The sequence below is a fragment of the Marmota flaviventris genome, chromosome 8 (genome assembly GCF_047511675.1).
Source record: "Marmota flaviventris isolate mMarFla1 chromosome 8, mMarFla1.hap1, whole genome shotgun sequence".
Lineage (NCBI taxonomy): Eukaryota > Metazoa > Chordata > Mammalia > Rodentia > Sciuridae > Marmota > Marmota flaviventris.
In genome coordinates this window covers 121,493,372-121,516,268 of record NC_092505.1, presented here as the reverse complement: position 1 = coordinate 121,516,268, position 22,897 = coordinate 121,493,372, and the positions used below count along the sequence as shown (strand labels likewise).

Sequence of the window (22,897 nt, the reverse complement as noted above, 5' to 3'; positions counted from 1 at the left end):
CATTTAAAGTAACTTTTGGAAGAGCTGCCCAGAGGGCTCCAACACAGCAGGAGCCAGAGTAACCCATTTCTTTTCTTTTTTTAAACATTTATTTTTTAGTTATAGGTTGACACAATACCTTTATTTATTTATTTATTTATTTTTTAAACTGTGGTACTGAGGATCGAACCACTGCCTCACACATGCTAGTTAAGAGCTCTACCTCTGAGCCCCAACCTCAGCCCCAGTGTACTGAGTACAATGTACTCAGAAGTCACAGGCAGCTAGCACACTGCACAGCTCAGGAACAGTCAGCAGAACACAGAGAGTAAAGCACACAGCAGAATGCAAAAAGCACCCCCGCTCAGACCCATCTCCCAAAACAGATTCAGTGTCTGCTGTCACCCTGTTTCAAATCCTTCCTGAGAACCACTGGGGATGCGCCCATTACCACGCTCTTTCCCTCTTGCTCTGGGTTGCCTGAAAGGAGAAGGGAGATTATGTGTGTTTCTGGAGTGGGTGTTTTACTGGAGCACAGGGATACTCAAGCACCCATAGTTCTGTGACCCAGAAGCAAATCCCAGGCCCAGCCCCATCTCCAGATCTGCCTCTCAGGAGAGGAGGCCGGGTGAGGGAGGCAACGCAGCCGGAAGGAATTTAGAAGTGGTTACAGGGAGTGTGAAGCCATGGGAGTGCCAGAAGGGAGGATGTCACGTGGACCCAAAGTCCTTCCCAAGCCATTAAGGCCTGACCCTGCACCAGTGTGCTGCCAACTTTTCATTTTTAGTATTTGAGATAAAAGTTGGTTGACAATTCAGTCTAAGTCCCCAAGACAAAGACCCAATTCCTGGATTTTGAGCACAGTGTATCAGGAGAATGTGAAGGACTGTTCCTTGCCTCATTTGATCCCAAGCAGTGACAGTGAGTGACATTCCTGTGTTTTGAAGCTGTGTCAATGCTGTCACTCGTTTGGGCAGTAAGATCCTTTGCAGCTCAGCTCTGAGCCACCAGAGCTTGTTGATTTGTGATTTGCGTGATGTTGTCGGTGTTCTTGTTTTCTCCTTTTCCATGTCAGGATGGCTTTCTTGATTGTATTGATAGCTTGGTTGGGAATTAGCAGGGCAGTTCACATTGACCTAACGCTGGGTCCTAAAAGCTTGCCAACACGCCAGGTGTGGTGCTCCTATAAAGCTCAGCGGTAGTGGGGTGCTTTTTGGTTCTGCATTCATCTTGGGAGTGTTTATGAGCACCTCTTACGTAGCGTCGCAGAGCTGATTGCTAGGGAAATTGGGAAGCACTCTCAGCCCTCACAGAAGTTTTACTCTGTGGTAAGGCACATGTTTGTCAAGTGACTTTTAACAGCAGTTATAATAAATACTGGAAAGAAAAATGCAGTGTGAGTACATAGCCGAGGACCTAAAGGGTCAGGTGGAGGCCAGAGTGGGCGGCTGCCTGGGCCAGAGGGCACTCCAGGCTGCAGAAGCAGCATGTGAGCAGGGCCTGGGCACATCCAAGGAACAAACAGAGGCCCAGCGTGGGCTAGAGTGGCAGGAAGTGAGGTCAAATCACAGGGGATTTTATAAACCTTTGTAAGGACACTGGGATGTGGGTGTAGGGTTCTGATGAGCCTCGCCAACCATGTCCCTGCTCCTTACTGATCAGGAGAGCCTCCTCCCCAGGTGCTCCTCCAGCGCTTCACACCCAGTGCTCTCAAGCTGCACCCTGACTGGCTGGTCCCGAGCACAAGCCTCATAATCCTGAGCCTGTACCGTGGCCCTAAATGAGAGGGTGGATCTACATACTGACCACTCACCTTCCTGGTGTGTTCCCTTCAGACCAGCCAACCTGGCTGTATGGATGTTTTCTGAGCTATGGGACAGATGCCGTGACCGTCTGTATGCCAGGCAGTACCTGGAGGACACCTGCTGCATGGCTGTTGTGTATCTGGCCAGCCATGAAGGATTCCAGGCGCAAAGTGCAGCATCCAGCAGGGTTCAGATTGTCCTGGGAACTGCCGCTGGGATCAGGGGCTGCCTGCCTTAACTCTGCATCTCAGCTTCCCTTCTTGGGGTCCTCTCTGGCACATTCTTCAGTATCTTTCAGTGATTCAGCATGTGACTCAGGCTGGCTGTCCCTGAGGACCTACCTCTTCAGTACCAGCATACGTCTATTCCTGCTTCAGGCTTCCTCAGGAGCAATCCTGCATAATAAGCCTGCAGTTTGGACTCTATGCGGGCCTTTTTGTTCTGCCCGCTCTGCCTCGGTCCCTGCTGTGTGTGCAGGTGCACTTGAGGCTGCAGAGTGCAATCCTGGTCCACCAGCAGGAATTCCATGCCCTGCTGGGAGCCAGTCACCCCTTTGGACTCAGTTTCTACATCTGTACTCCAGACACATTAATACCATCAGCTTCCATATATTGAGCATTGAATCTGTTAATTGATTTAATTCCTCAGTATGTAGTGATATTTCCATTTTGCATGTGGGTATAGGGTTCTGAGCCATGACCTGTGAGATGTAGCTGTGAGCAGTGAACAGGATAAATAAGGTCCTGTCCCCTCTGGAACTTACTTTCTGGCAGGCAGAGTGGACAGGAAACAAGCAGACAGATACAGTAGTCTCCCTTTATCCAAAGTTTCACTGTCCACCCCTCTCAGTGACCCGAGGTCAGCTGTAGTCTGAAAATAATACACAGAAAATTCCAGAAATAGTTCCTAAGTTTTAAATGACTTTTATGTTATGGTTTATTATTTAATTATTATTATTATTCATCTCTGACTATTCCTAATTGGTAAATTCAATTTTATCATAGGAAAATTTATCTTGGAAAAAATACAAGGATTTGGTTCTATCCTTGGCTTCAGGCATCCACCGAGGGTTTGGGAGCATTTCTCCTTTAGAGAAGTGGGGATTGTGGTAACTGCAATTTGAGGTAAGCAATAGGAAGGAAATAAACATGATGACTGGAGGGCAGGTAAAGGAGGGAGCAGGTAGCAGGAATGGTTGTCCCCAAGTGACATTGGAGCATGCGTGCAGTATCATAGGGAGCCAGCCGTGGCAGTACTGGAACCAGTGTGTTTCAGAGGCCCCAGGCCCAGAAGGGACTCTCGGCAGGTGCAGTAGGCAAAGTGGGCACAAAGAGTAGGTTGGAAGGGAACAAATGAATCTGAAGATGGTGAGGGGACCTGTGGTTGGCAAAGGGCCTTAGGCCACGGTGGAGTCTGGATTTTATCTAAGGCTCGGGGAAGGACACCTGAAGGGCTTTCAGCAGCACCTGAGTGGATCTCATTTGTCAGAATTACCCTGCATACTGCTTAGAGGTGGGACTACATGAGCAGTTCCCTCCCAGCCCCCTGTTGGGCAGGATACAGGTGAAGCTCAAGCTACTTGCAGCTGATACTCATCAAACTACTGCTGTGCGCCCGGCACTGCACTCGGTGCCTTTTGTGTACATTACCCCATTCACTCTGTTCTCCCCAGTTTCTGGCTCATCCAGGAAGAACCCATGTGAAGTGTGATGCACTTCTTGCAGGAGTCCACAGAATCCAGTGCGCAGGGCCTGGGATGGGGTCGGGGGCAGTGGGGAGGTGGATTTAGATTGTTTAACACTGCAGTGACAACTGGTGCACTGTCCATTTGAGAGGAACCTGTCCTTATTATTCTTGTTCAGAAGCCAGAATGCACAAAGGCTTCCTCCGCCCTTCCCAGGGGACAGCAGTCAACTGGGGAAAGTAGGGTTAACTCAGCCAGCCCTTGAGGTTCCCAAGAAAATGATATTTGGTCTCTGAAACCAATCTGTTAATGATAAGTTGTTCCTACAGTGAGAAGTTTCCAGGGATAGGAATCCTGTCCTTAGTCCCCAAGATGTCCCAGTGAAAACTGCCTCCTACATTCGGAACTCCTGTTGGTGGAATTTGGTTGAACCAAGGACACAGCACACGAGGTCTTCAGAGACAGGTTCTCCAAGCCTGTTTGCCAGGTTTTTTGAGAAAGCAGGTGTCCAGACAAGCTTGATCATGAGATGAACCCAAGGTCCTCAGGCTACCCTTAAACGCTGCTGTGTTTCAAAATGAAAAAAAATGTAATAAGAAGAAACCAAGGACCTTCTCCCCCTTACATCTTTCCAAATAAGTTACCTAAAATATTTAAGTGGCCCGTTGCATCATTCATGAGTTTCACCATACTCATTCTCACAGCCTGTGTGCACGCAAGCACAAGCCTGGAGACCAAGTGTTTACCTTTTCCAGGTAATGGGTAAAGTCGACCCAGCCAGCTCTTTCTCTGTGGCACGCTCTGCAGCCTTCTGATGTCGCCCTTTAGAACCACCCAAGTTTCAGTTAAAAAAAAAAAAAACAAACCCACACACCTCCCCTGGCACGCCATGCCTTCTTGAATCTGACAGCTTACGTGCATTAAACCCTGATACATGCTCTTCTGTGCCCTTTCAGGCCCCATTTAGAAGACAAAAGCAAGAGGATTTTCCTTTTCCTAGACACAGCTCAACTCTATAAAGGGCTTCTGTTTTGTAATCTGTTTTTGAGATCTGATGCATGTGTTTCTAACACCCTGTCACGTGAGGTCTGACGTAGGCACCCAACATGACCGTGAGCAAATGTACTGCAGAAATGCGTGTGGGACGCTGCAGCCGGCTCCCCGAAGCAAAATGTCCTCTGTGAGAAAACTCCCCGCAGGACTAGCAGACCCATGCAGTAGAGTCCACTGCGACACAGAGCCCACTCTGGCCCCATATGGACTGTGAGTTTGACTTTTGCAGGACTGCAGGTCAGTATCCTAATACAGTGCGTTCTTTTTTTAGTTAGGGTTTATTTCTAAGTTTCTTTTTATAGAGGACGGCTCACAGTAGAGAGAGGAGGAAGTTGTTCTGTTGATTCCGTTTTATTATTTATCTTAGGAATTGAGCAGCCAGGGGACTGGCGAGAGGGCTCTTGGCCTTGTCCTCTGATCAGAAGATTTAGAAAAAAATGGGGTTCAGTCTGGCCCTGGAAAGGAGCCAAGTGTAAGTGACTTCCAGTTCTCACAAGGGAAGTACACTGGAAAGTTACTTCACTGTCCTCTCTGTTGTGTCTTAATGATATGCTAATAAAGATATGCTGATTTTTATTAATAAGCCTTTAAAGGGCTACGTAATAGGTATGTAAAGTTTATGTGGTAACTATCATTTTAATTTTTTTTTTTACTTCCATATAGTTTAGTAAAATTGCCTGAACTAATTGGAAAGAAGGTTTAATTATGCTGGAAGTACTGGGAAGTAGCTGGTCAGATCATTGCCAAGAACTGCTTCCTTTGTTTTCAAATTCAGCCTCAGAATGAGTGAACCAAGGCCTAAAAGCAGCATTCTGGACACAGCAGCGGGGCTGATTTGAGTAGAGGAGTGGATAGACTCATTTGGGTAAACAAGCACTATGAACAAGCTTGTTCTTGAGACTTGGAGGGCAAGGACGCAAGCCATGACAGATTGTGCCAACAGAATCATGGGCAGCCACCCTGCAGATCAAAGAACAATCTTCACCTCAGTATAGTATGGACAGGCCCGTGGTCACCTGGCTTTGAATTTGGCCATGCTCAAATTCAAGAGCTAGTTAGTAATCACCTTAACTTGGCAAAGCAATGACAGGTACAGAGTGTGTGTTTGTGTGTACAGTGGGTGGGTGTATCTGTGTTTCCCCTGTCCCTTGGTCTCCCCATCTGTCTCCTGGGAATTTCTGCTTTGTGTTTTACTGTACTTTCATTCACTTTCTCTTTAGTCTTTTTAGGCTTATAGACAACTTATTGAGCAAAATAATTCGCTGGAGGCAGAAACTATATAAAAATTATCGTAAACATTTTCTTACTGGCTAGCACAGCAGTTCTCAAATTAATTGGTCCCAAGGCCCCCTTATAGAAACCATTGATGACCCAAAGAGCATTTGTTCATCTACTTTTTATCTATCAGTGTTTATCGTATTCAGAATTTTAAATGAAAGTAAAAAAACTTAACTAGTGAAGAATGACAACGGTAAAACAAATTGCAAGATAAAATAACATTTTATTAAAATGACTATCCTCTAAGATGAAAAAAAATAGTGAAAAGAATGGTATTACTTTAAATTTTTATAAATATATTTAAATTTGGCTTAATAGAGAGACAGCTGGGTTCTTATGTGCTCCTACACTCAGTTGCAAATTCAGCATGTCAGTTAGTTGAAGTACGTAAAGAAAATTCAGCCTCATTCCAGTAGGCATTTGGAAAAGGAGGAGTTTTTAAATAGGCTCTTCTCTGAGTTGTAGATACTTTTTGATACTACACCAAAACTTGACAAGTGGTTGTTTCTTAAGTAAGTTGCAACATGGAATCTGAAACCATACCAGTGAACTTTTAATGTTCTGTTACATTTAAATCTACTAGTTTCTTTGCATGGTTTAGCCTAGGCATGATTTTTTTTTTTTTTTTTTTGGTTGCAATATGCATTGGTCATTGGAAAATATTGGTTGACTGAGTTAGGCAGATTTGATCTTTCAACTTTATCACACAGTAACCAAAATTCACATTTGTTAACATTACCCTCTGCCTCATCAAAAAAGTCACTTGTGTTGGAAAGTATTGCTTGTGGTGGATAACGGTGTTTCCAAATTTTTAATTTTCCCTTTAAAACCAAATCTTCTTACTGGTGACAAAATAACTGTATCCTTGAGGTGACAAGTGGTCTTAGTCCATTTAAGAAAATGTTTGAGCAAATTCATGTCTCAATTAACATAGTTTTTCTATCAGTCTTTCTTTCAAGTAGAGTTGGTGTTCCATGAAAACAATTAGCTAATTCAGCTCACAATTCAAAGAACCCCCAATTCGCCGGATGCAGAGCCATGGTGGTGTTTCAATGTGTGCGAGAAGTGTTTCACATGCCCCTCCCACTTTACCTCCCTGAATATTAAAATGCATAGATCTCTTCCAGGATCAAGACTTAGTAAAGTGAATAATTTTTACTCTTTCAATTGGGTGTGACTGACATGATACCTGCCAAGTTGCCAGGGTTTTACCCGTCATTGCTCTCATACATCCCTGCACATCTCAACATCCTTTTTATTAAAGGCAAATAATCTTCGTATCATGTGAAAATAGTTTTGATCTCACAAACGCAGGGAAGGGTCTTGGGAGAGAGGTCCATGAAACCCTGTAAGAACTGTCAGATTAGAAGAATGCTAGGGAGAAAAAAAGCTCAACAAGAATTTTTATTTTCCTAGTCATTTCTCTGTGTCTGTAGTAGAATCTGGGTTCATTTAGGTCTGATTTTTAAGGCTGTAAATCAGGGCGTGCTGTAAGCACATTATGTAATTTAAGCCACTTGCTGTCCTGGGTCTGAGAAGCCAGCTCCTCTTCACTATCAGTGTCACCAAGGATGTACCATGCCTGTAGGTGGAGAGAGGACAAAGAGGTAAGACTGTCCCTGCATTCAAGGAGCTCATAGGGAAAGATACATGTGAACAAATGAATGCTACCACGTGCTGGGATGATCGTGTGGACCAAGAACTAGAAATGCCCCAGGAGGAAGGCTGTCCTGATGAGCTGTCAGCTGGAGGACATCTCAGGATTGCCAAGCAGGGGTACTCGGGATCAAGAGAGAAGGATACTGTCAAGAGGAGAGGCGGTTTTTCTCTGGAAGCTTGATCCAGATGGAATGTAGAGGCCTTCTGAAGTCCTGAGAGAAGGAGCCCAGGATGAAAAGAATGTGTACCAGGTGCTGTGCCTCACGGGCTCCCGTTGGGGAACAGGGAGGCCAGGCTGGAGCAGGGGCTGCTCCCTGCCTTCGCGCACATCTGTACTGTTTGGATGTCTCACCATGAACAGAGATTTATATTCTTTTTTTATTTAGCGCAGGAGATTCTAAAAAACAGATGGGGCATAGTCATTTTAATCATCAAAAGTATGTGACAGTGCCCGTGCTTGCATTGCATGTGTGGGTATTTTTCATTAAGGCAGGAGTATGCAGGAGACGGCAGCAGGAGATTCCAAACGTGCTGATTCACTGGAATTTCCCATGGCGTTTTTGTGAAATATAATTATAAAGGATGCTTATCGTGTGTTTCTAAAATTCTTTAAAGCACTTTATATGCTTACAAGGTATATTTTATATTAATACACACAGACATACATCAAATTTTTTTTATATTATTTTTTAGTTGTAGTTGGACACAATACCTTTATTCCATTCATATATATATATATATATATATATATATATATATATATTTATGTGGTGCTGAGGATCGAACCCAGGGCCCCGTGCATGCTAGGCGAGCACTCTACCGTTGAGCCACAATCCCAGCCCCATATATCAAATTTTTATATTAAAAAATATATATATATTACAATACAGAATGACCATTCATTCTGACTTCCTGGGATACTGTCCCAATGTTTACCTATTTTCCTGGCATTCATTGTATCTTTTTTCCCAAGTTTCCTGTTTTGGGTGTTGAATTATGTGTTCTCCCTATTTATATGTCAGTGTTTATTATAAAATATATTTGAGTGTGGCATATGTTCATATATATTTATAAATTCAACATGCATTATACATACATTTGGCTAAATACATATGTATGTGTGTATTTTTAAAGTGTATTTTAAAAGCTGTTCTGGCTAAAGTAACTAACTCAGGATGATAGTAACATAAGGCAGATAACCATGTTATCTAACTATAAATCAGTAGTTTTTTTATAACGGCTCACCCAAATTTTTTTTATCTAGGACATTTTTTGTTAGCCTTTCTCATGCATATCTATTCAATTTCAGTAATAGCCTTAATAATAGTGAATTAGGGGCTGGGATTGTGGCTCAGCGGTAGAGTGCTTGCCTAGCACAGGTGGGACCCGGGTTCGATCCTCAGCCCCACATAAAAATAAAGGCATTGTGTTGTGTCCCTCTGCACCTAAAAAATAAATATTAAAAAAAGAATAGTGAATTAAGTATACAGAACTTGCCTTGTAGTAAAAATTAAAGTAAGCTACATGGAAATTACTTTTTTAAACTTCTTTTTAAAAAATATTTATTTATTTATGTATCTTTTTAGTTTTAGGTGGATACATTAGTTTGTTTTTATGTGGTGCTCATGGATCGAACCCAGTGCCTCATACATGCTAGGCGAGCACTCTACCACTGAGCCACCACTCCAGCCCCTGGAAATTACTTTTAATCTTGCTGGACATGGTGGCACACGCTTGTAATCCCAGCAGTTCAGAAGGCTGAGACATGAAGATTGTAAGTTCAAAGTCAGCCTCAGCAACTTAGTTGAGACTCTGTCTCAAAATAAAAAGGGCTGGGGATGTGGCTCAGTGGTTAAGCACTCCTGGGTTCAATCCCTGGTACCAAAAATATGTATATGTATATAGTCCTTTTCTGAAATCTGTCCTGGGCTTTCCCCAGGCTCCTAAGGCTTCTGTTTTGAGTTACTCTGTGTGAAGAAATACAGTGGAGCAGGTTGCTTTAACTTAAGTGCTAGTTCCGGTGAAAGTGACCGTGGTCCTTCCCCAGGAGCTCCATTTGGGTATAACTCTGAGGTACCTCTGCCGAGACCTGCGGGTCCAGTGTTATTTTACTTCCTGTTCTTATCAGTCGTGCAAACTGAACCTGCTGAAGAGGCCAGGCTGGCTGTGTTCCCTAGAGATGCCACTTGCGATAAGCGCTCTGGCAGGTGGTGTGTGCATAGGGGCACAGCTTCTGGGCGCCAGTCTGTGCCATGCAGGCAACAACCCCAGTATCACCTATCTTGCTGTTTTTCAAGAAGGGACATTTTAGTTTTTAATCAAACCTTAGAGGTTTTCAACATTCATTCCTTAGCTAAATTTTTCAAAAACTTGGGAGGCTGGGGATGAGGCTCGGTGGTAGAGCACTTATCCGGCATGTGCAATACCCTGGGTTCAATCCCTAGTATGGGGGTGTGGAGGGGACAAAAAAACAGAAAACATGGGGGTAAAACAGAACCTTTGGAGAGCAGATTTGCCCACTGCTTGCACCCGCTGGCCCACATACTTCAAACTCATTTCTTCATTCTACTTGGGATGCACAGAATATGGCTTTCAGCTACAGCGCCTTCTGAGATCACCTAGTGAGCTGGACAGCTGTGCACTGATGGCATTTGTGACAAAATTTGGTGGTTTAGGCAGAGTGGAGGAGTTAGAGCTTTAAACTGCATCCTCAGCAAGTTAGGCTGCCTTTCCAACTTGCATTTGCAGATTTGGGCTCTTTGTTTTAAGCTGTTAGATGGGCTTCTAGGTTGTACACTTGTTGATGGCATGAAATTCTGACTCTTTTCTTTTCTCCCTTTGTCCTTATCTACATACTTATGAGGATCCTGCAGAGGTTGATGTGCCTCTCCGCCTGCCTGCCTCACACCCCTTCCCCAGCCAGGCTCCTCTGAAGGCCCATAACCTTCTCCCTGCCCGCCGGATCCTGCATTCCCTGGGTATCTTTGTTTTGCAGTGTTTCATGGACACATCTTATTTCCCCTGCTACCTCACAAGCCCTTGAGGGCAGAGTTTTTGTTTTTCTTATGCTCTGGGTTTTAGTATCAGCCCTTAGGCCTGATTCTGGATGGTTGATTCATTACCATGGAGAAGGTGAGAAGGAGGCTCTTCATGTTCACCCTATCTATACCTTTTCAGTTTGGGATCACGTGAATGTGTTACTCACAAAATAAAGTCATAAAATTATATATGGATTCCAGGATCTCTTCCCACCTGTGCTAGTATCTCTGCAGGGAGAGATGGGCCCTAATCTGTAAATTTGCATTGTGTTAAAGCAGCCAGGTGATTTCGATTACATAGCCGGGTTTGGGAACCACTGTCTAAGAGCATGTGGTAGAAATTCAGAATTCAGTGAGCATTTTTTCAAGGAGGAATGCCTTCTACTTAGCAGTTGTTCAGCAAATATTTTTTGAAAGAATTAAGGTAAATTTTGAGTTTAGATACTACCATCGCCTCATCCAACCACTTTCTCAGTAGAGCCATCTCCTGTTGCCCAGGCACTTCCTGCGACTGGGGAGGAGGGACCACTAGGACGGACCACCCCCAGGTTGCCTCCCTCTGAGCCTTAGAGCATGCTACAGCCAGTCTGATTTTTTTCCTTTTTTTTTTTTTTTAATTCAAACTGATTATGATTTTCAATGGTTTCCTACAACCTGCAGTGTAGACTTTATTGTAGGGGTCCTCTGGAGTCCTTTAGGATCTGGTCTGGTCCGACTCTCCCTTTCCTAGCCTGCCTCAGTCAATAGGCGCCGTGTACCTGGCTGCTGCAGACACAGGATGGGCAGCCCGCACCCTTCCTGCCACCACCCAGGCCATGCTCACTCCCTGAGTGCAGTCAACCCTTGTATCGCTTTTTTTTTTTTTTTTTGGTTGTTTTTTTCCACAGAGTTCCTTCTGCTCAGAACATCCTTCCCACACCCTTGTTTGTTTACTCATTGAAGCCAGCAATCCAAGGTCCCATAAATAAGTTGTCACTTGGCCTTTTTTTTTTTGTACTAGGGATTGAACCCAGGTTCACTTAACCAGTGAGCTATATCCACAGCCCTCCTTAATTTTATTTACTTATTTTTAAAATTTTGAGACAGGGTCTTGCTCAGTGGCTGAGGTTCTGCATAAGTCTCCTGAGTCACTGGGGTTATTTTATATTTTATATTTACCACCTGTTAAGGCCTACCGTCATGGTTCCCAGTTATTAATTGACAGTTCTCTTTCAGCCCATCTCTGAGCTCCTTGAGAACAGATATTTGCTTCTTTCCTCTCCATCGCTCCAGTCTCCAAGCACCACGTGACTATGTTCAGTGTTAACATGTTTGTTGGATAAAATTGATATAAAAATGAAAGTTGTTTTTTTTCTTTTGCATGTGTCAAGGCGAATCAAGGCACTACTTCTTTTTTTTTTTTTTTTTAGTTGTAGTTGGACACAATACCTTTATTTATTTACTTACTTATATGTGGTGCTGAGTATTGAACCAGTGCCTTGGATGTGTTAGGCAAACACTCTACCTCTGAGCTACAACCCTAGCCCCCAACTTTCCTTATAAGGAGACCAGACACACCTGTGTACACGTGTGCGCACTCAGAGTGAGGTAGGGTGGGGATGGGTCTTGTTATTCTTTCTTTCTTTTCTTTTTTCTTTTCTTTTTTGTGTGTATGTGTGGTGCTGGGGATTGAACCTATGGCCTTGTGCATATGAGGCAAGCACTCTGCCAATGGAGCTATAGCCGCAGTCCCTTGTTGTTCTTTATATAGATCCTACACTGTGAGCCTGAGATGGCCAGAGCCTACTAAGTGACATTACAGTGAGGGATGACCAAAGTGGCAGGGTTCACATTTACCCAGTACACAGTGACCTGAGATCCAAATGAAAGAAATACCCTGACTATGTGTGGTACTTTGTTCTAGTACCTTTCATTTAAAAAACGTGCTAACAACAACTCAGTATTTTCACTATCCAATGTTAGATCATCTCTGCAATTAAAAATAAAACAAAAGCCTCTGTCAGTGGGACACACTGACCAGCCACCCCTCCACAGAGTCCTGTCAGAGCCACATGTTAGAACTGCTCCTTCATTTCTTGCTGGTTCTCTGGGCAGACAGCACCCTCACATACAGATAGGGACCACTTGCTTAGGGAAAATTCTTTTTATATTGTAATTTTCCTGCTTCACAATTTATGAATGGATCAGATCATCAGGATTGTCTTTGGGAACAAATGGGAGGCTTGTGGCAGGAACGGGACATTGCCCAGCTCGAGGGGGTCAGTGCAACATGCTAGAGTGGTTATGAGACCCTTGGCATTTGGAAAAACAAACACTATCCTCTCCCCCCACCACCACAAATTTGGACACGTATACACAGTTACAGCTTGGGAGGGGGAAGGGGAAACAGAGCATTCTGGGAGGATTTCCAACCACGATAACTATTAGCAATGGTATGAGAACAGGCTGGAGGGAGAGAAAGATTTAGCTCTAATATTGACTCCAAGTCTTGATTTCAATTCAAAATGAGATTTTTTTAAAAAAAATGAATTTTCATACTAAAAAAAAATTTTTTTCTCAGAAGTTGTGAAGCATCTAGAAATAAGCCACTCGTGGAAGGGGCTCTGACCATTTTTCTCCTCTTGTTTCAGATGACAGTCATGTCCCTTTCCAGGGACTTCAAGGATGACTTTCACAGTGACACAGTGCTCTCCATCTTAAATGAGCAGCGCATCCGGGGCATTTTATGTGATGTCACCATCATTGTGGAAGATACCAAGTTCAAAGCCCACAGCAATGTCCTGGCCGCTTCGAGCCTTTATTTCAAAAACATCTTTTGGAGCCACACAATCTGTATTTCCAGCCACGTCCTGGAGCTGGATGATCTCAAAGCCGAAGTGTTCACAGAAATACTTAATTATATCTACAGCTCCACAGTCGTTGTCAAGAGACAGGAAACGGTCACCGATCTTGCAGCTGCCGGGAAAAAGCTGGGGATATCGTTCCTGGAAGATCTCACCGACCGCAACTTCTCAAATTCCCCAGGTCCTTATGTGTTCTGTATTACTGAAAAGGGAGTGGTCAAAGAAGAAAAAAATGAGAAAAGGCACGAAGAACCAGCCATCACCAACGGGCCCAGGATCACCAATGCATTTTCCATCATCGAGACAGAAAACAGCAATAACATGTTTTCCCCTCTGGACTTGAGGGCCAGTTTCAAAAAAGTCTCTGACTCCATGAGAACAGCCAGCCTTGGCCTGGAGAGGACTGATGTCTGCCAGGAGGCCGAGCCGGTGCGCACGCTGGCCGAACACTCGTACGCCGTCTCCTCCATCACCGAGGCCTACCGAAGCCAGCCTGCGCGGGAGCCCGAGAGCAGCTCACCTGCCAAGGCAGGTAAAGACAATTGTGAGGCTCCTGCCGGAAAACCGAAAACATGCCGAAAGCCAAAGACGTTCTCCATACCCCAGGATTCTGATTCAACCACAGAGAATATACCACCCCCTCCAGTGACCACCCCAGAGGTTCATCAGGAACGAAGTCCCCAGCCAGCTGCCGTTCTCCCCCATTCCAAATCTCCCAGCAAGGAGGGTGACATCCATTTTTCCAAGGAAGATGAAAATCAGTCTTCTGATGTTCCTGGGCCACCAGCAGCAGAGGTCCCCCCGCTCGTTTACAACTGTAGCTGTTGTTCCAAATCCTTTGACAGCAGTGCTCTGCTCAGCGCCCACATGCAGCTGCACAAGCCAACCCAGGAGCCTTTGGTATGCAAGTATTGCAACAAACAGTTCACCACCCTGAACCGACTAGATCGGCACGAACAGATCTGTATGAGGTCAAGCCACGTGCCCATCCCTGGAGAAAACCAACGCTTTTTAGAAAACTATCCCACCATCGGACAGAACGGAGGTTCCTTCACAGGTCCAGAACCGTTACTCTCTGAAAATAGGGTTGGTGAATTTTCCAGTCCTGGAAGTACCTTGCCAGACACGGACCACATGGTTAAATTTGTTAACGGGCAAATGCTCTACAGTTGCGTTGTGTGTAAACGTAGTTATGTGACTTTATCCAGCCTCCGAAGACACGCAAATGTCCACTCATGGAGAAGAACATACCCTTGCCATTACTGCAACAAAGTGTTTGCGTTGGCTGAGTACAGGACAAGGCACGAAATTTGGCACACAGGCGAAAGGCGGTATCAGTGCATTTTCTGTCTTGAAACTTTTATGACTTACTATATCCTAAAAAACCACCAGAAGTCTTTCCATGCTATAGATCACAGACTTTCCATCAGCAAAAAAACAGCCAATGGAGGCTTGAAGCCTACTGTCTATCCATATAAGCTTTATAGGCTCCTGCCTATGAAGTGCAAGAGAGCTCCTTACAAGAGCTACCGCAATTCTTCCTATGAAAATGCTCGAGAAAACAATCAAGTGAATGAGTCTGCGCCTGGCACCTACGTCGTTCAGAATCCACACAGCTCTGACCTACCTACGTTGAATTTCCAAGAGAACGCCAACGCCTTGACCAACAGTCCCGCGGTCCCTTTGGAAACGTCTGCGTGTAAGGACACACCCACTTCTGCCAATGCACAAAACGCAGAGGGCACCAAGTGGGGAGAGGAGACTTTGAAAATTGATCTTGACAACAACTTTTATTCAACTGAGGTGTCGGTTTCTTCCACTGAGAATGCCGTCAGTTCTGACCCCCAGGGAGGGGAAGCGCCTGTTTCGTCTCTGAGCAATGGCAGTGAGAACTCAGCCTCTGTGATCAGCTACAGTGGCTCGGCACCCTCCGTCATCGTGCACAGTAGCCAGTTTTCATCAGTGATAATGCACAGCAATTCCATTGCTGCCACGGCCAGCAGCAACCAGAGAGTCCCCGGAGAGCCGGCTGTCAGTCAGCCCCTGAAAGATGACAGCAAGCCTGAGATAGATAAAATGGGCAGATCTGCAAGCAGACCCAAAAGCATTAAGGAGAAAAAGAAAGCTATTCCGCCTAACAGGGGAGAGGTACCAGAGGAACCCAAATATGCTGCTGACCCCGGAGGGTCGTTGAGCAAAACCACCAACATCGTTGAAGAAACCAGTAAAATTGAAACCTACATTGCAAAGCCTGCTCTGCCTGGAACCTCCACAAATAGCAATGTTGCCCCCCTTTGCCAAATTACAGTGAAAATTGGGAACGAAGCCATTGTGAAAAGGCACATCCTAGGATCTAAATTATTTTACAAAAGAGGGAGAAGATCTAAGTATCAGATGCAGGAGGAGGCGTTGCCGCAGGAGAGTGACCCAGAGACCCACAGAGACAGCCCACTGGGGCTTTGCCCATCCGAGTGCGTGGAGATGAATGAAGTGTTCGATGACGCCAGCGACCAGGACTCCACTGACAAGCCGTGGCGCCCTTACTACAACTATAAGCCCAAAAAGAAATCCAGACAGTTGAGAAAGATGAGGAAGGTCAACTGGAAGAAAGAACGTGGCAGCAGAAGCCCAAGCAGCCGGTGTAGGTTCCCAGCAGAACTGGACTGTGCCGTGGGGAAGTCACCTCCAGACAAGGCCTTTGAGGAAGAAGAAAACAAAGAGATGCCCAAGCTGCAGTGTGAACTCTGTGACGGAGACAAAGCCTCCGGGGCGGGAAGCAACGGAAGGCCCCACCGGCATCTCACTTCCAAGCCTTACGTCTGCGAGCTGTGTGCCAAGCAGTTCCAGAGCCCCTCCACACTCAAGATGCACATGAGATGCCACACTGGGGAGAAGCCGTACCAGTGCAAGACCTGTGGACGGTGCTTTTCGGTGCAAGGGAACTTACAGAAACACGAACGCATCCACCTGGGGGTGAAGGAGTTCATCTGCCAGTATTGCAACAAGGCATTCACTCTGAACGAGACCCTCAAAATCCACGAGAGAATCCACACTGGGGAGAAGCGGTACCGCTGTCAGTTCTGCTTCCAGAGTTTTCTGTATCTCTCCACGAAAAGGAATCATGAACAGAGGCATATCCGGGAGCATAATGGGAAAGGCTTTGCTTGCTTCCAGTGCCCCAAAATTTGCAAAACAGCTGCAGCTCTCGGGATGCACCAGAAGAAACACTTATTCAAAAACCCAAGTCAGCAGGAGAAAACGGGGGACGGGAGCCAGGAAAACTCAAACCCCTCGGAGAATCAACATCTCATGGATTCAGAAGATGGTGATCAAAAAGATAATGCACAGACCATTGTTGAAAATGTCCTTTGAGTGGCAATAGTTCGAAAAATCTTCGGAAAGATAAGTTGGTGGGGATTTTTTTTTTTAAGTTTTTTGTGTTTTTTTTTTTTGTTGTTGTTTTTAAGTTTAGAATTTTGTTTTTGTTCACATAATAGCAGTCATGAAGGAGTGAAATGTATTTTAAAAAAAAAAAAAAATCTCATTTGTGAAAACTCCAGAAAAAAGGATCCTAATATCTTTCTTCTATGAGTTTTAGCATTAACTTCATAAAGTGCACAAAAAATAAATAGCTGAATCCTCCAACATCCCAAGTATCTTGTGAAAGTTCATGAAGTTCTTAGCTGTGGTATTTCTACCAGTGAAAGAGGAGTTTAATTTTAGCCTAATTTAAAACTTAATAGTAAATGCTGATAAGAGCTGGCTGCTGAACTGTCTTTAATCACTGGAGAAAATAAGGGTCAGATATGAAGATGGCATCTTCAAAATATGTGAAATGGTAAATGAGCGATGACAGTATTTATTCCCATCTGGCTTCTACACTCTTAAAATGTGTTTAAATTAATGGGTACACAGGAAACACTTCACAATATAACTGAAAAATACGTGTGTCATGAGGAACCTAAAGTAGGACAGTATCTAGAACGACTTCTGCAAATAAACCTTGTAAAATACACATATGAATCCCAAGAACTTTGAACTGTCCGTATCCCCCGTAGAAAATTCTGACAAGCAATAGATCTGCCAATGATGGGGACTGGTGTACAAAGGAGTAGACTTGACTGAAGAGCATGCGTTTGCTTTTAGACGGAATGTTGTGCTGTTCCCTTGAATTATGGCTGAGCTGTTACTAGAACTAGTCTAATCAAGTCACAGAAAACATAGGTCATGCCTTATCTGTGGGGGAAAGCCTTCCCAGAATTTACCTGTGATTTTACCTGTGCTGTACCTTACTTTGCACTGGCCTCACCTCAGAGAATGAGAGAGGGTCACATTCTTCTGAAACTCTCTGCAGTCTTCCAGCCGTCTTAAGGCCACGGCCATGGATGTGGGGATCTGTTCCAGACAGACTTAAGGGTGCAAGGAAACCTGACATTTCCCATTCCACTAAAGGAGTGTCCAGGAGATGTAGCCAGGCATACACGTGCTGGTGAGAGTTACAGCGAATCCCTCTGATTACTAGCCTTCTTGGAGATCAATAAGCCCACACATCCATACTAGTATAAAATGGAAGGACAGCAGGACACCCCCAGGCCCATGAATGACTTGAGCAGGCAAGGGGAAAGGATAGGCTTCCTCACCTCAAACAGTAGCTTTGTTTTTGAGGGTTGGGGAGGTGGAGTATAGAGTTCTGCCCCTTAATTATATGACTCAGAAATCTATCCCCCAATTCAGAAGCTTTGTGTTCATTTCTGCAGACACCTAGGCCCCTTGCTAAAAGCCCACGTGATTCTTTAACGTTCTTTTACACTGACCCGTCCCATCAACATTGCCCTCAGAAATCCAGTTGTGCTACAAGATATTCTGTCATGTGGACTAGGTTTTGGAAAGCTGGGACTTAACGATTCTTATTTTCACAACTGCCAGAATAGAGGGAGAGAGAATACATTCCTACCCTTTGATCACCAGTGTGAGCAGAATCAGAATCGAGTTCAAAGGTGACCAGCAGCCATCCATGTTCATTGGATTGACAGATGGAAACCCAAGGTCATCCAAGGTTGGAAGGTTATCATCATGAAGAAGTCGCTCAGAGGACTCGGTTTTCTCTTGACAAGTGTGATGTGTCCATGAAGAAGACTTAGTATGGATTTGGGTGGGCGAGAAGACATTTCAACACCCAGAAAAGGACATGATTGAAGTTGACCTTTTTATACCGTAGTAGTTTGCTGTTAAGTAACCCCAATATTGTATCTGCATTTATCTTTTGTTCATCTACTTTCACTTACATGCAGTATTATATAATAGAGGAAAATGGGAAATTGCAAGCAAACTCAACTTTATTTTATATGTTGTATATATGTATACCTGCACCATCCGTTTGGGTTTTGTTAAGGAGATAGTCACAAAGGGCTTATGAAAATCACTTTCAGATTGATAATTAGAATACTGAAAAAGCAACCCTGTGATCCACTGATTTGTCTCTCATCTGAGTTAGGATTATGAGTCAATAAATTATGTATTTTAGTTATTTTGATTTAAAACTATAAATATAAAATTATTACATGTAGTGAAGTCTCCCAACCCTCACATGTGGATATTTTTTAAGTGGACTCGTATGCTGATAATTCTAGACCAAAGTAAATATGGCAGAATATTTATACATGAAAAAATAATTTTGCAAATATTTTCTATAATTGTATTATTCGTTAAAAATGTTGATAGCTTGTGTTAGTTTCAGGGAGGGGTGTATATTTTGATAAAAAAAATACTTGACTTTGTAATTCTGTATATTCTATACAATTTATAGCAGAGCCGTTTTAAGACAACCTTGTCACCTTTTTTTTGTTAATTGTGAAAATTTTATTATGAGTGATGTTTAAGTATGCATCGAGTACATAAAGACCAACTAGAATTAAAGTTAAGTGTAAACAGTGAACATACTGTATGCTGTACAAGATATATTGTAATTTGCTGTTTTAGCATCTGTATTTTGGTTAGAAGATATTATTAAATGCAGATGTTAAGGGTTGGAAAAGTCTAATTTTATTTTTAGAAATAATGAATATAAATTTGTTTTTGCTTGATTAAAATAGCTTATTCCTACATTAAGTCTCTTTTCAAATGTTTCAGTGTTAATCCTTTTGTGCAGCTGTTTCACCTGTGTGAATCACAGCTCTGTCTCACATATTGTTCTTTCAGTATATTTCTGTGGCCGAACTTGTTTATGCCTCTTGATGTCCCGATTTACATCCTTAGGAAACAAATGGATTATGACATTTAAAGGAAAAGCAGAATAAGAGACAGTGAGGTCTTCCAATAATGGAGGGTTTTGAATAGGCCTGATCTTGTAATGATGCCTCAGAGAGTGGAATGCTGTCTTGGAGGTCTTCTGCTCACCCGCAGGAAACAAATTACATTGATTGAGTGCCAGCTGCTTGGCATATGTCTTTACCTGGGCTCTTTCATGAACAACCCCGCCCTGAAGTAGTCCTCCTCCCCCTTCCTATAGTGATATTGAGAAGGTCCCACAGTCAGCCAGAGCGAGCCAGGACTCCAACTCGGGGTCTGCCTGTATTTGTTACCTCTCCACATCTTAGAGAAAAATGCTGAATGGAGAGTGAAGGAATGGAGAGTGACAAAGCAGTGCAGCCTTAGGGGTGGTTGTTGGCATGGCCTCTCTGCAGCAGGCTGAAGGAGGCAGCCATAAGCTCAGCATCACCTGATTCTCTATAGGGATGTTACCTGGTTTTATAAAACCGGTTAAGAGTTTTTACATTTTTTTAAGACTATGGAGTAAAATTATAATGCAATTATAAGCTAGCAATTTTTCACATGAAGAAAAAAACTTCCATTGTCACAGACCATGTTCCTGACCTTAGCTCATCATCTTGCAAATGCATACAATTAGTCACAAATGTATAATGGCCAGTGTCAGTGGCTCAGGCAGCACTATCCGTTACCAACACAGGGAAAATAATTCACATTTCTGGCTTACTGATGACTGGCCTAGCATCAATTTTGTATCTAAAGGGCAATTCAAACCAGACTCACCAAAACTTTGATAACTGTTGTCTACTAAAACTAACTTCATTATCTACTGAAATAACAGAATTAATATTGAAAGAACTTGTAACAGTTGAGAAAAGTACCAGAATTAAAAGCATAAAAATAAATCATGCAAGGCAATGCTGTTTGTACCTATTTTTTAAAAATTTATTTTTTAGTTGTACACAATACCTTTATTTTGTTTGTTTATGTGGTGGTGAGGATTGAACCCAGGGCCTCGCGCATGCTCAGTGAGCGCTCTACCGCTGAGCCACAACTCCAGCCCTGTACCTATTTTTTAATTAGTTCAGGTCTCTTCCTATTGCTGTCCTTTGCTGTCCCCTGATTGACTGATCCATCTCTGCTTCCTGTCCCCATGTTTCTCTGCAGAGGCAACAGTTCTTCTATTTCAACTTCATCCATATCTAAAAAGTCTTCACCGTTCCCCTCCTCAGATCTTGTCCATCTATTAATTGATCTTCCAGAGACAGACGCAACCCTTTTTAGTTTGCACCCTCTGACCCTGGTTCTTCAAACAAGATGGTCAGTCAGCAAATGTCTTGGTGTGCAATTTTTTAAAACTGTACACTCAAAATTTGGACAACAGATGGGAGGACTGATTATAACAGAAATATTGTCATATTTATTATCTCATCAGTGACACTTAAGACATTTATTTGTTTTCAATGTTTTCCTGGGAAATCAAAATGACTTTTTTCTTTTTTAATATTTATTTAGTTTTCGGCAGACACAACATCTTTGCTTGTATGTGGTGCTGAGGATCGAACCCGGGCCGCACGCATGCCAGGCGAGTGCGCTACCGCTTGAGCCACATCCCCAGCCCTGACCTTTTTCAATAAATATAAAATTTATGATTTCTGAGTAATTATAGAAGTAAATGTTTTCCTCCTGTTATAAGAAGCTTTTGTACACAAATTCTAACAATATAACAATGCTCATTTGTGTAGAATTTAGACCCATTTATTCAGAATGTTCTTAATTTTGAGTGTTGAGCATTTTATCGAGGCTATGGCTACAGAGGTAGCCTGAGTGTTCAAGGAACTTAAGTCTAGTGAAGGATTGAGGAAGCGATAGATATTTATGAAGCCCTGAGCTAGAGAAGTGGGATTGAGTGGGCCTTCACCAGAGGGGACAGGTCCAAGTTGGAGTGGTTAAAACAAAGGAGCCACGGTGGATTGTAGGCTATCCCAAAAGCCTTGGGGTTGGGTTGGGGACCTTGGAAAGGCAGGCAGAGGTCACATCATTGGAGCCTCACAGGCCACACAGGAGAGTTGCTGAGGCAGGCCTTGAACTTGCAACCCTCCCTGACTCAGCTTCCCGAGCTGCTGGCATTACAGGTGTGCGCCCTGCACTTGGCCAAAAGGAAGCATTTTAAACCTAACTATACGATAATCACACTTTAAAAATTAGTCATTCTTTGATATCAACCTATAAGTAAAAACTTACCTTTTTTGGAGGGTGTGTACGGGGGATTGAACTCGGTGGCACTCGGCCACTGAGACACATCCCCAGCCCTCTTTTGTATTTTATTTATAGAGACAGGGCCTCACTAAGTTGCTTAGCAACTCGTTTTTTTGCTGAGGTTGCCTTTGAACTTGCGATCCTTCTGTCTCAGCCTCCTGAACCACTGGGATTATAGGTGTGTACCACCAAGCCTGGCAAAATTTCTCTTTTTTTTAATATTTATTTTTTAGTTTTAGGTGGACACAATAACTTTATTTTACATTTATGTGGTGCTGAGGATCGAACCCAATGCCTCATGCATGCTAGGTGAGCGCTGTACCACTGAGCCACAACCCCAGACCCTGGCAAAACTTCTTAATAACTTGAATTAGAATCCAACATAGGTCTCACACTGCAATTAGATGGCATGTCTCCCTTCTAATCTGTAGCTTCTCCTCTATGTCTATTTTTCTCCCTTTACAAATTAGTTTTAAAGAAATTAGGTTGTTCACAGTGTCTGTAGTAGCAAGTCAACTTTCTAGTTGTTATATTCTTCCACTAGGAAGCACAGAATATCTTGCTAAGACATTGGAGGGGTTTTGAAGATAGATTTGATGGGCTTCGCTGGTAACTTAGGTTCCAGGGAGTTAAAAAAAAAAAAAAAATGAGAGGGGGAGGAATGAAGGATGACTCCAGGTTTGGGTGTGAGCAATAGGAAGGATAGACAGCAGACAAATAGACACATGGTGCTGAAGTTCAGAAGAGGAGGTTGACTTGAGATGTGGATTTGAAAGTTGTGTTTTATTCATTCAAAACATACTTTAATTAAGCACTGGGAATACAACAGGAGAGCAAAACAGATAGTCCCTAGAGCCTGTGACCTGGAGGAGAACACAGAAAGCTAAGTGATCATACTCACCATAGTGCTATGAAGAAGAGCCACTCGGTGCTAGGAAGACTTCTGATGGGGTATGACCTGGTCTGGAAGCTCAAGGAAAACCTTCCTCAAGGGACTTTTGAGCTGAGATCTGAAAGACGAATAAGAGTTGG

The 22,897-nt window shown here is 43.6% G+C and overlaps 1 protein-coding gene across 1 annotated transcript in view; it reads left to right on the top strand.

Moving 5' to 3' along the window:
- Zbtb38 (zinc finger and BTB domain containing 38) overlaps window positions 1-20,524 on the top strand; it is a 74,402-nt gene extending 53,878 nt beyond the window's left edge. Inside the window, exon 6 of the mRNA XM_071615597.1 lies at window positions 13,127-20,524. Within this exon, the coding sequence (XP_071471698.1) occupies window positions 13,127-16,711 (3,585 nt within the window). The 3' untranslated portion in view covers window positions 16,712-20,524. The remainder of the gene's footprint in view (window positions 1-13,126) is intronic.
- The last annotated feature ends 2,373 nt before the right edge of the window (window positions 20,525-22,897 follow it).